General features: G+C 39.7%; 1 protein-coding gene across 2 annotated transcripts in view; it reads right to left on the bottom strand.

Moving 5' to 3' along the window:
• Nucleotides 1-4,915: 4,915 nt before the first annotated feature.
• LOC147152740 (forkhead box protein J3-like) overlaps nucleotides 4,916-12,086 on the bottom strand; it is an 89,873-nt gene continuing 82,702 nt past the window's right edge. For both annotated transcript variants that reach the window (XM_086052018.1, XM_086052027.1), the window contains exons 9-12: nucleotides 11,760-11,861; nucleotides 7,902-8,156; nucleotides 6,065-6,193; nucleotides 4,916-5,306 (exon numbers count right to left, since the gene is read on the bottom strand). In XM_086052018.1, the coding sequence (XP_085908144.1) occupies nucleotides 5,167-5,306; nucleotides 6,065-6,193; nucleotides 7,902-8,156; nucleotides 11,760-11,861 (626 nt within the window). In that variant the 3' untranslated portion in view covers nucleotides 4,916-5,166. The remainder of the gene's footprint in view (nucleotides 5,307-6,064; nucleotides 6,194-7,901; nucleotides 8,157-11,759; nucleotides 11,862-12,086) is intronic.

Genomic DNA, 12,086 nt, shown 5'->3' with positions numbered 1-12,086 from the left:
AATTCTCTCTCAAGAAAAAACATGAATTGAATGCTGTCAAACTTTGCATGAGCTTATTTCACTGCGTTTGTTTTGCTTTTAGGATGACAAATATCACAGTTGTCAGGGGCCATAAAGAACTGAATGTTGCAGTCACTTTACGACACATAAATGGCTTGAAATGATGAATCAGTGAACTACCCTGAGAACATGACAGCATGGACAATTACAAACAAACAATATGACAAAAACAACCCCAAAACTAAATTTATGAGTGTTTTCGGAAAAGAAAACTGACAGTGGTGCATAGAATAATTGTGAGAAGATGTGTTGTGATGCTCATTTTCACCGGCAGGTGGCGCTAAACCCATACACTCTTCAATGTGTCTTCATAGACACACCAGGTAATAAAATCAGTACAGAGAATTTACAAACAAGAAAAACATCTCAAGTAGGTGATTTTGAAAGAGAGCGGTAATAAATATCCTTAAATATGTTCAAGAGTTTCAGCTGGGAAAAAAAATAAGAAGGTGTATGTATTAGTGCCACACTGAAATAAAAAAATTATACTTGGAGAATCATACAAAATAAATTCTCCAAAAATATGTAATTACAGGAGAATAAGTCTTCAGTCTTATTCTTTAAAGACAAAAACGTGTCATATTAAGAGAATGAAATTGATTTTTACAGGAATATAATCGTGATTTTTGTGCAAGAATCCCCCCACACACAAAAAGCTGTATTTGTTCTCTTTCTGGAGTCAAGTAATACTTTTCCTCTTCCCCAAAACATCATAATATGAGGACAATAAAGATTTTTCAAGAATAAAGTCATATTCTTCCAATATTTTTTTCCTCCCTGAAAAAATGTCAGGGTATGAAAACAAAGCTGCCTTTTATCTGAGAATGATTTTATATTTTTTGTTGAAGTCTTTTAAAAAGGCAAATTACAATGAGAATATTATAATTGAATTGGTGGAAGTAAATTAATTTTATATTATTATTAGGGAAATGAGAGAAGTTTGTTGACATGTATAAGCAATTTGTAAGATCTTTTATGGTTCACTTTAATAGATCGTGGCTATCCTGTGAAATACACTTGTCCATTTTTTTTTCATTTTTCTTATTTTTACGTGAATGGTGTTTCTGCTAGGAATGTAACTAAATCCAAATGTCACGATGCGATAATATCACGATAAGAACCTCACAATACGATAACTATCACGATATTGTGGGGAGGCTGGCAATAGATAAAAAGCTCACGATATTGTAAAAAAAAAGAGCTCATATAAAAAAAAACACATCACAATATTCTGTTTTTGTACATAATAACAGCATTCACAAAGAAACAGGCTTGGCCAGTCATGCGCTCCTATTGGCTCAGCAGCGCAAAGTATCATGGTCTATAGTTCACAATATGTGTTTTTGGCTGAAGCGGGCCGACGGAGATGTTGAAAAACATTTGCTGGTATGACTGATTTATGGGACCTTTTATTAGTTAGAACATAGTTTTGTTCATGTGAGCAATGATCTGTTTAGTTTCTTTTTAATTTGGTTGTGTGGGCTTTTGTATGGTTTCTGTAGAACAGAAAATAAAAATAAAAATAAACAAGAGCAGTTGCATGTAAATGTCTCCACGTAATGATAATTAACCGTGGTCCTAATTATACATACAATTCAAATAGTACAGTTAACCTCAATGTCTAAAAATGACCTACAATGACCAAACATTTAATATTGAGGCACTTACTTGCTAATGCACACACACATTGTGAATCGGGTCAATTTGTGGAAGAACTCAAATGTGTTGTGTTCCCTTTCATCTGGCGATTAGCTTGGGTCTTAAAGCAGCATAACGTTAGTTTTCGGTTTTTGTTAATTATGGCGGACAAAAGCTGTAGTGTTTTGCCTGAAGTTGGCCACATTTCCCATGAGCGCCAGCTGCGCAGCGTATAGTGTCATGAAATCCTGAGCTCTCGCTCACCTGCAGTTGGGACTGAATTGCATTTCTGTTTCCCGTGGCCGTGTGAAGGATGAATGGCGATGATGTAGTGAATCTAATTATGTCCAAACTATATAATACAACGCTGTTGAATATTAAAGTTTAACTTCAGTTTTGTACGTATCCCCACACCGCCCCCCTCCCCTGCACCGACCCCTGCGCAACCACCCCCACCTTACTGGTCAGTGCGTGAGCCTTGAAACAGATAAATAAAACGTTATGTTGGATCATTTCAGAGTAGACACGCACAGCTCTCAACAGGAAGCCGTCACATTGCTTAAACACGAACCATGCACAATTTGCGCGAATATACAGTTCAGTCTCTCGGGGAAGATATTACTATTAATTTGTTTCTTCACTTTGTATTATTTCATCTATCACGTACATCTATCCACATTGCACAGCGTTTTTCTTTTAGCAAGCACCGCACTTTGAATTGTTTCGCAACTATTGTCCTATACACAAAATGACCCGATAATACCACAGTGTGTATACAGGATTTCACCCAGTGTAATATAAGCCTAGCGGGTGTTGTCCGTGGCCCCGCCTCCAGGGAAGCGGCTTCATGACGCCGGAGTGTGGTGACGAACATTTCCTTTTTAACAGTGATTTTTTTAACTTCGCTGCTGGATACTATACTCGTGTGGATTTAATCGACATAGGATTTTAGTACAAAGTGTAATCCAAGATCGAGCGACTTTTCATGGCACTTTCAACATCCCGGACGAGATAGCAGGACCTGTGTACATTTTTGTCTGGTCTGGAAACCACCACAGGCACTGGAGGCAACATAAACAAAAGCGGGGCTGCCGAGATGTGCTAACTAACGACAACTTTATTGCACGCTTGCAAACCTGGTGAGGACATGTGGTTCAGAAAATGGATGGATGGGTGGATCGCAAACGCTATGACACTGCCTGAACTGTGTCGTTACTGTCATAATTAATACTTATTGGAATACAATGCTGCTGGTAAGTGATATTCTTAATCGTCTGTTTTATTCGGCCACTAAAAATGTTTTCTCATAAAATTGACCATGAGCATTAATGTAAATACTGGACACTTGCATCCAATGTGGTCGGATGTGTGGACTGCTGCGGCTACACACTGACGGAAATGAAATCTATTATGATGCCGGTCGGCTTCTCTACCACCAGGCTGAGCAAATTTTCTGGGGGAAACATTGCAGTATGGCTGATCTTTCCACAGTACTTTCCTATATATTTTACTCAAACTTTGCCGTCATCACATTGTTTTTAATTTATACAGTCCTCTTGAGTTTGTTACGTGGCTGGTCGTGTCAGTGTGGAATAGCCAACTATCAAGCTGATGGCTATTTACTGCTCGCACGCAAATTTCCGATAGCTAACATTAGCATTAGCATTTTGATTTGAGCATGGAAAGCTACTTACTAGTTCCGCAGGCCAGAAATGCCTTCTCATTTTTGAGCTCATGCCAGCGAGTGAAAGCTGGGCCAAACCGGGTAGACTCATTTTTTCTTTTTGTGGAGGTTTCTTCTGACAAAACCTTTTCTTGGGTTGTTTTGCAGCTTTTGCCTTGACACCAGTAATTGCACATGGACGTAAGAATCTACTACGGTCTTTGTAACAAATGGGAAAAGAGGGGAAATGACTTAAGCCGTAAAGCAGTCAGCACATTTGTAGTTATTTTTTTTGTGTAGCAGGGTGTGTGGCACCCTTCCCAATGTTGCTTAGTGCCAGTAAAAGCGGTACAGACATCCCCCCCTCCCCAGGCCATGACAAAGGTACCATTCAACCAGTTGTAAATCGATGTTCATCAGAAGAATTATGAAACTTTTTGTCGAAAACTTACCCGGTGTTGCTTTAAACATAGGTGCCCAAAACATGCATCAAATTAAAGTGCACTAATAAACTAATCACCAGTGGGTGCTGGAACTGCACAAATAGAAAACAACTTTTGCTTTTAAACAGATTTGCTGCTTTTAATATCGTGACAAGACGACAACATATCGACATCAATTTTAATATCGCGATATCACAAGATTGTGACATCCCTAGTTTCGGCGTTACAGACATTGCATTAATCTGAAAAAGAAAAAAAATTCCAAAGGTGGACATGCGTGTTTCTCACAGGACAGCGACAATATGTAAGTGTGGGAAATTTCACTAAAATATTCATTTTTATTTTCTTGTTACATTTCAACTTTATGTTTTTTCCAGGTACTCCGGTTTACTCCCATATTCCAAAAACATGCACGGTACGTTGATCGATCACTCTAAATTGTTCCTAGGTGTCATTGTGCGGTTGTTTGTTTATCTCTATATGCCCTGCGATTGGCTGGCAACCAGTTCAGGGTGTACTGCCCCTACTGCCCGATGACTGCTGGGATAGGGTCCAGCACACCCGCGACCCTTGTGAGGATAAGTGGTATAGATAATGGATGGATGGATGGTTTTCAACTCACATTTTTACTCCCTCAACCCCTGAAAAAAATTAGAGAGGAACTGAACCCTGTGGTGACTAGCAAAAAAAACCCAACAACAACAGAATAATTGACACCACCCTAAAAGAGGTTTATAATTGCCTATAGAGCGCACAGGCTGGTGGCAAAGGACTACTGTTCTATTTGACATGGTTATGGCCTGTATAAATTAGGCTTCTCTCCTAACTTCAACATGCTTCCTTGTCAGAAAGATGCCAGAGGATGGCACCAAAGCAATTCTGCGATATTAGACAGGGCAAAAACAACAAATCGGTGAGTTTTATACATATAAAAAAAAAAAATTAAAAAATGAATATGCCAGGCAACACTGTATTCGTACAAGATTATGACTTTTTTTTCTTGAAAAATATTACTTTTTTTCCGCCTTATTGCGTGTGTCATTTTGTTTTGTTTTTTGGGTTGTTTTCCATGTGGCCCAAATACACCTTTTAATAAACGGAAGAAAACAAAAGCAAACATTTCACAGATGATGTTTAGACAGTTTGACCTCTTGTCACCCACGTTAGCACGAGGGAGGTGTGACTCATGGTAAAACGATTCGATCAGTGTCGCTTTACAACTTGGTCCACTTGGTAACTGATTGTCTCCAGTTCTGACCCCACCTCCTCAATACTCCATTCTTTTGGATTGTCTTCAGTGTTTTTGATGGGCCAGTCTCATACCTCTGTTGTCGTCATCGCTGCTTGTCGCTGACTTCCTGTTCACACGATGGAGTCCCAGTCGAAGTCATCCTGGATGTCGTCGGTAGCCAGCATGCGTCTTACCTGGAAGTGTCCTGGAGGCAACATGCGCTGGTGCTGCGGCTGCTGCTGGCTCAGCTGGCTGAGCTGGCTGTGATGGCCTGCACATGAGGACGAGACAAAGATGGTAGTCATTTTACATTTAATACAGAGCAGTGGATAACTTATAGAGGAAATGAACCCAAACATTTTTTTTTCAACAATATGTTCCCAGCAGGCCCACTAGTTGAAACACAGCATTCTGATTCATTTTGCGTTTGTGGAATATTGAGTTAAGTAGCAAAATCCACTCCTTTTTAGCCATCTCAGGGGGCGGCCATTTTGTCACTTCTGTCGACTGAAAATGACATCACAACTGCTCAGGACTCAGATAACGACCAATCACGACTCAGCTTCAGAAAACCGGTCAGCCATTATTGGTCATTACCTGAGCCCTGAGCAGTTGTGATGTCATTTTCAGTCGACAGAAGTGACAAAATGGCCACCCCCAGAGATGGCTAAAACGAGTGGATTAACTCTTATTCCACAAACGCAATATTTATCAGAATGCCTTGTTTCAACTAGTGGTCTTGCGTAGAACATATTCTTGAAAAAAATATGTTTGGGTTGACTTCCGCTTTAAAAAAATATAGTGATAAATATTTGTTTTCTAACTTTTTTTTTTTTTTGCTTCTGTATTATTTTCACAATGTAATACACTCCAAAATGCCATCATTATCATGTTACTAATTAGTGGACCACATTAAAGAATAGAATGGGTCGTATGTAAACCCCTTGTCACCATTTGCTGAATTGAAGTTATCTTATTCCTCATGACAATGTAACACTAGCATCAAGACTTGCACACATACGCACACACCTGGTAAGAGTGTGATGGAGGAGTCCACTGTCATGGTGGGAGCTGTGCTGCTAATAGGAGGCATGTGGGGGTATCCAGGTGGGCCCATCAGAGATGGAATGTTTTGTCTGGAGTCCATGTACATGTTCCCTGTGGGAGCAAACACAAAACGGGCCAATGACTAACACTGACAATGGCATACTGCTTTGCACATAACGCACAGACACAGACACACATTGATAGTCCACTGTATGTTGAAGGATTCCGCAGCCATAATTTCCCAGCAGTCAACACCGAATAACAGCCACAATTCCCTGGTGAATGTGTAACACAGGCACAATGGCACAGCAAGACGTAAGGTAATTCAACTTCAAGGCCTCAACTCCAGTAAGCATCAAACCAGCCTGACATCCTTTCTTTATGTCCATTGTCACATGTGGAAAAGTAGCTATTCAAGCCAATGCAGCTTTTCGCCAGCATGGATTATTTCACTAAATTCATGTTTTTCCTTTTTGTTCTCTTTGCAGTACTAGAAAATACCAAAACGTAGCACGTCTCTAGTTATAGTAATTGCATCCCACCCACTACTACATAGAGTACATATAACTGTATCTGTACTGTATACAGTGCTATTGAGTGTTGCTGTACATCGCTGAAGGTCACAGTTTAATTTATTTTCAAATAAAGCATTAGAGCAACAGGTCCTGGGTTCAAATCTCAGCACAGCCCCGTCGGTGTGGGGTTTGCATGTCCTCCCCCTGCTTGTGTGGGTTTTGGCTATGTCATCTGGCGACATCCCAAAATCCAAAACACAAACGTTAGGTTCGCTGAAAACAGTAAACTGTCTATAAGTGTCACTGTAAATTTAAACTGTATGTGCCCTGAGATTAGCTAGCAACTAGTCCGGGATGTACCCTGCCTCTCATTCACAAATTACAACCCTAACCCTAACCCTAACCCTTTTACCACTAAGTGGAGCGATCTCAATATACAGCACTGTAATAAGGGTATGTACCACACTCACACACAGTGAACTTCTGCTCTTGTTCTTTATCATTACCTAAACACAAAAAAAAAAACACATTGAGTGTGATCACTATTGAAGTAATCTATATCAAATGACTTTCTACTAGAAGAAGCTGGAAATAGTTTACTGCATACATATTAAAACAAATACTCAGCTTTTTATTTGCTGTTGTATACTTTTGGAGCACAGAATTTTCACCTGCCTAGTATAAAAATAATACTGTAAGTGCCAGCCAAAGTAGTTTTATGCCATACTATACATGTTAATAGTGTAAAATGGAAGATGTCCGGCACAGTACTGTATGTTGTGGTCAGTTAGAATCACATGCAAGCCGAGTATGCAAAAACACGCAAGGAATTTGTCTTCTTTATTTTACTTTTTTACACAATACTTAGTGACCTTTTCCCCCCCATCTTGCACTCAACAAATACAGCACTATATATTAAAAAAACAAAAAACAAAACTAGAACTAATACTAAAAGGAATAAAAACTAAACTAAAACCAAGCATTTTTAATGTATAAAAACGAATGAAAACTAACAAACTGAAAACATTATTTGAAACTAACTGAATTTTTTTTAAAAAGTCAAAACTAGATAAAAACGACCTATAATGAAAAATCCAATATTATTATAACCGTGGTACAGGTACATCTTACAACATACGGAGTGAATGATCGATCCAACCATTCTCTATACCGTTTGTTGAGTTTTGGGCGAGCATCACGGCACACGCTGGACTGGGCCCCAGCCAATCAGAGGGCACAAACAAACAAAGACCCAGTCACACACCATTGGACAATTTCAAGCCCTAGCCCGTATTTGTATTGACCTGTTCGAATGAGTTGACCATGCTGATTGTGCTGGTTGGCCTTGGGGTGCATGGTGGCGTGCGGCTGAGCTGGGTGTTGCGGTGCCCTGGGCGCTGCTGGGTGTGCGACCTGAGGTTGGGAGAGGGCGGCGCCCTGAGGGGGGATGACGCCCGTGGCCGTGAAGAACTGGTTGACGGACGAACACAGGTCAGCGATCTGAGAGGCATCCAGGGACCAGTTGTTGAGCTCGGCCTGACGCATGCTCTCCTTCAGACCTGCCTCAGACGGACAGAGAGGGCGAAAAGGTGACGTCCCTTGCTAGAGGGGTTCAAATCTCTGCTCTGTACATCCTGTGTAGTATTTGCATTTTCTCCAGGTTCTAACATGTTTTTTTTCCGGGTACTCCAGCTTCCTCCCACATTCTAAAAATATATAAAAATATATCATATTTACTTCATGATTCAATGAAAATGTATCACACAAAAGTTAAATTAAAAACTGTGCCTAAATTAATGTTGAGAAACAATTCTTCAAGATTAAATGCAAAAGAAATTCACTGAGCCCCTTAATTGGGCAAGTGACTATTTTCCACAAATGGTCACTCTCTTGTACATCAGTGAGGTCAAGAACCATGCGGTCCTCATTCAACAATTTAGAAGAGATCACCCCATATATCACAGATCACATGGCTGTGATCTGAATTCTTAATCAATTAATTATTAATATGATTCATTATTAATTATTATTTGTTTTTAGATTTATTCTAACTCTAGTTATGGCCCCAACAGAGATGGGAAGTAACCAAGTACAAATATTTTGTTACTGTACTTGAGTAGTTTTTTCCAGTACTTTGTAATTCACGGAGTAATTATTTTTTAGAATACTTTTTAACTTTTATCTGTTACATTTTACTCGATACATTTTCAAAACAGGGTCGTTACTTTTGTTTTACCTGATGCATGACGATTAAAAAATCAATTAGGCCAATGTTCGTACGTGGCTCCGCCAATCATATGAAGGGTTACACCCGGTCCCGGATATCCCAGCTTGTGATTGGCTCTATCTCAAGCTTTGACATTACCCGAGAAGACTTTATGCCACCTGCTACAGAAGATAATTTAATTGGAAGGTGAGAAGAAGTAAAATGATCGACGACGTGCGTCGACATTGAAACTGTCAACAATCTGTGCTCTACTCAGAACGAGCCAGCGCCAGTGAGTCAGCAGGTGGCTGACGCCCACCCATGGCCTTGCCTGCGGGAATGTTTACATTTGTTGGCTCTAAGAACGATTCTTGGAAAATGGTTGCGTCCCGTGTAAACCTTGCTTGCCGCCTACAAGAATTCCCCGTCCACTCTGAGAAGACATATCGAGGAAAAGCCAAATGATTTACCCTTTCGTTAGCTTGGGCCTGGTTAATGACGTTAGATTCATACTGTTTGAATGAAACAGCAATTCATTAATAAAAACGGCATTTCAAGAGGCGGGTCTACCTGCATGATTCATCACATCACATCAACAATCCAGTCTGTTTAAATGGTGTATTAAGTGAGGACCTTTCAAATTGAATAGCCTACAAATTATATGGCATGAGGAGGAAACATCCGGTCTCATGAAGTACATTTCAGCACCTGTACTTTTTTACTTTTACTTTAGTAAGTATTTGAATGAGTACTTTTACTTTCATAGTCATATTTTATACAAGTAAATGTACTTTTTCTCAAGTACAAAATGTCAGTACGTTTCCCATGTCTGGCCCCCAATAACACTTAAAGTTTATTTATTTTTTTATTTTATAGTATTTCAATGTGTGTCCTATGAGGGCTTAAAAGTTAAATACAACTGAACTGCACTTCGACAGCAACTCTATCGAATACCACTAGAGGGACTGTGCACCACTTGTGATACAAATTATTGAGAATCATTGCTCTATAGTCTAAAGTATTGTTCATAGGTGTGATTTTTTCTTAATATAGAGTACTGTATATGAGCCCCGTGACTGACTGGTGACCAGTCCATGTTGGGCTTAAGGTTAGGCTCCAGCTCACCCACAACCCCAAACCTAAGGACAAGTGGCATTGGATTCATGTTTCAATTTAAAATTGTTGTTGTATTTCTCAGTTCATCACTTCGAATGAGAGGATAAGTCATGTTCACAATTTAATTGGAACTTAATTGAGCAACAACAAGGTCAGCAAAAATGGCTGTTGATTTGATTACGTCTTTAAGAATGAAAAGACACGTGGAAATTAAGTGGATTAACGTTGTCAAACGTATAACCTTATTACTACTTGGCAATTATAGCAAAACCCCTAAACACATTGCTCACTCACTGATTTCTCATTCTATTTGATGGAGCAACTCATATTCTCTTAACACAGACAAGCCCTCACTGAGGTGCTGTCATATTTGTCCACCACACACGTTTACTGTAAAGCCTTTGCGTTTGGTCCCATCGGAGCTTCCTGCTCTGCTAAGGTTATGTGCAGGCTTGCCGGTTGGCGCGAAGGTAGTGGGAGTGGGTTCAAGCACAACAGAGAGAGAGAGAGAGAGAGAGAAAGAGAGCGATGATGGAGGGAGGTTGGGTACTATGGGTTCAGCTGTCATCGTCCAATCGTACATGGATGTTGCCGGCTTTGTGCGCTGGCCAGGAGAAGAGGCTGTGACTGAGATGGCCCTAATTAGATGAGTTACATTGCACAACTGAGTGAAAGAGAATTAGAATTGGAGTGTGTGCAGGACATAAGGTAGCAACCTCTGAGACGCAATAACCGTTATTAAACAAGTGCCATTATATTGTTACAATATTGTGCCTCAAGGGCCAGACTATATGGAAACATCATCATAGTATAATCACAATAACTAATGATGTTCATAAGAAGTGGATCCATTCTAAAAGCGGATGTAGTAAATGACTATTGTTATCAAGTTAGCAAGAGTAGCATGTATCATTTGGAGTTGAACCCAAATTTCAGGGAAAATATTCGTCACAAATCACCCAAAACCTGAAGCTCAAGTTTATCAGCAAGTCTTGTGAGACATCACCTCAGTGAGCAGATACAGTAAAGCAGCGATTCCCAACCAGTCCGCTGTGGCACATTCGTGTGCTGTGAGAGGTCATCAGTTGTACCGCGGGAATTGATGATGTCACGTATTTAGGAACATTATTTACTTACACACACACACACACACACACACAAAATGTTGTTTACCAATGACGTAACAGCACTTAAATGCTCTTTCAACAGATGACAGAAGGTACATAAATAACAACTTTTTGCCAAGATTTTAGAAAATAGTGTGCCGTGACATTTTTTTCCCATGTGAAGTACAGTAAGTGCTGTGGTTCAATAAAGGTTGTTAAACACTCCAGTAAGGGAACACTCAGCATAAGATTCAATCTTGTTTTAGTGTGGGGCTTTTTGGTCATTAATTTATGGTTTTAACGCTTTGTGAGTGACAATTTTTTACTCCATGTATAGCGCTGTATGCAACAATAGTTGTTTTGTTGTGCTTTGTTGTGTTGAGAGTTTTTGTGGAGAACACAAACTGAATATTGTCAGTGTTTCTTGAATAATTTTGGGGGTTTAAATGTTATTCCCCCCCCCAAATGCACTTCAATGGGTGCCAATTATGAATAATTTTCTGTATTTGCAGGGGTCATCCCCACTGTATCCGATTGAATCTGATGAACTCTGCCTAGTGGCAGGTGACCAGCGATGTGTGAATTGGCAAAGAAAAAGAATTAGAATAATCATTTTGATGAAATTTGAAGTAAAAGCACATTAGAGAGTAGAAGCTAAAAGTAGTTTTGCTGGTATGCCATTCTATTTCTCACCATACCCGCTGAATATTCCTAATTAGTGTGAGTGTGTTTACCTTGAAATGGAGAGAGGTCCACATCAGCCCAATTGTAACTGGTGGCGATGCGGCAACTTTCCTTCAGCCAATCCAGGTTTGGGTACCAATCTGAAGTCATGCCTGGAAGGTAGGCGAAGGTAAAAAATGTTCAAAATATTAATACAGTGGGCCCCCGCATACTCACGGTTAAGCACCTGCGTTTTTGCATATTTCGATGGTTTTAAAAACAAAAAAACGTAACATATTCTAGAGGTTACCTGTATTTTTTTTAACCCTATTTCGCCCACTGTTTTTTGTGGAAAACATTTTTTGAAAGTGTTTTGGGGGTTTAAAGAAGAATACTCT

The sequence above is a fragment of the Filicampus tigris genome, chromosome 1 (assembly GCF_054856515.1).
Source record: "Filicampus tigris isolate MCC_2025a chromosome 1, RoL_Ftig_1.0, whole genome shotgun sequence".
In the NCBI taxonomy this organism is placed as follows: domain Eukaryota; kingdom Metazoa; phylum Chordata; class Actinopteri; order Syngnathiformes; family Syngnathidae; genus Filicampus; species Filicampus tigris.
Note: the sequence above shows the minus strand (reverse complement) of the source record. Positions and strands in the feature narration are given on the sequence as shown.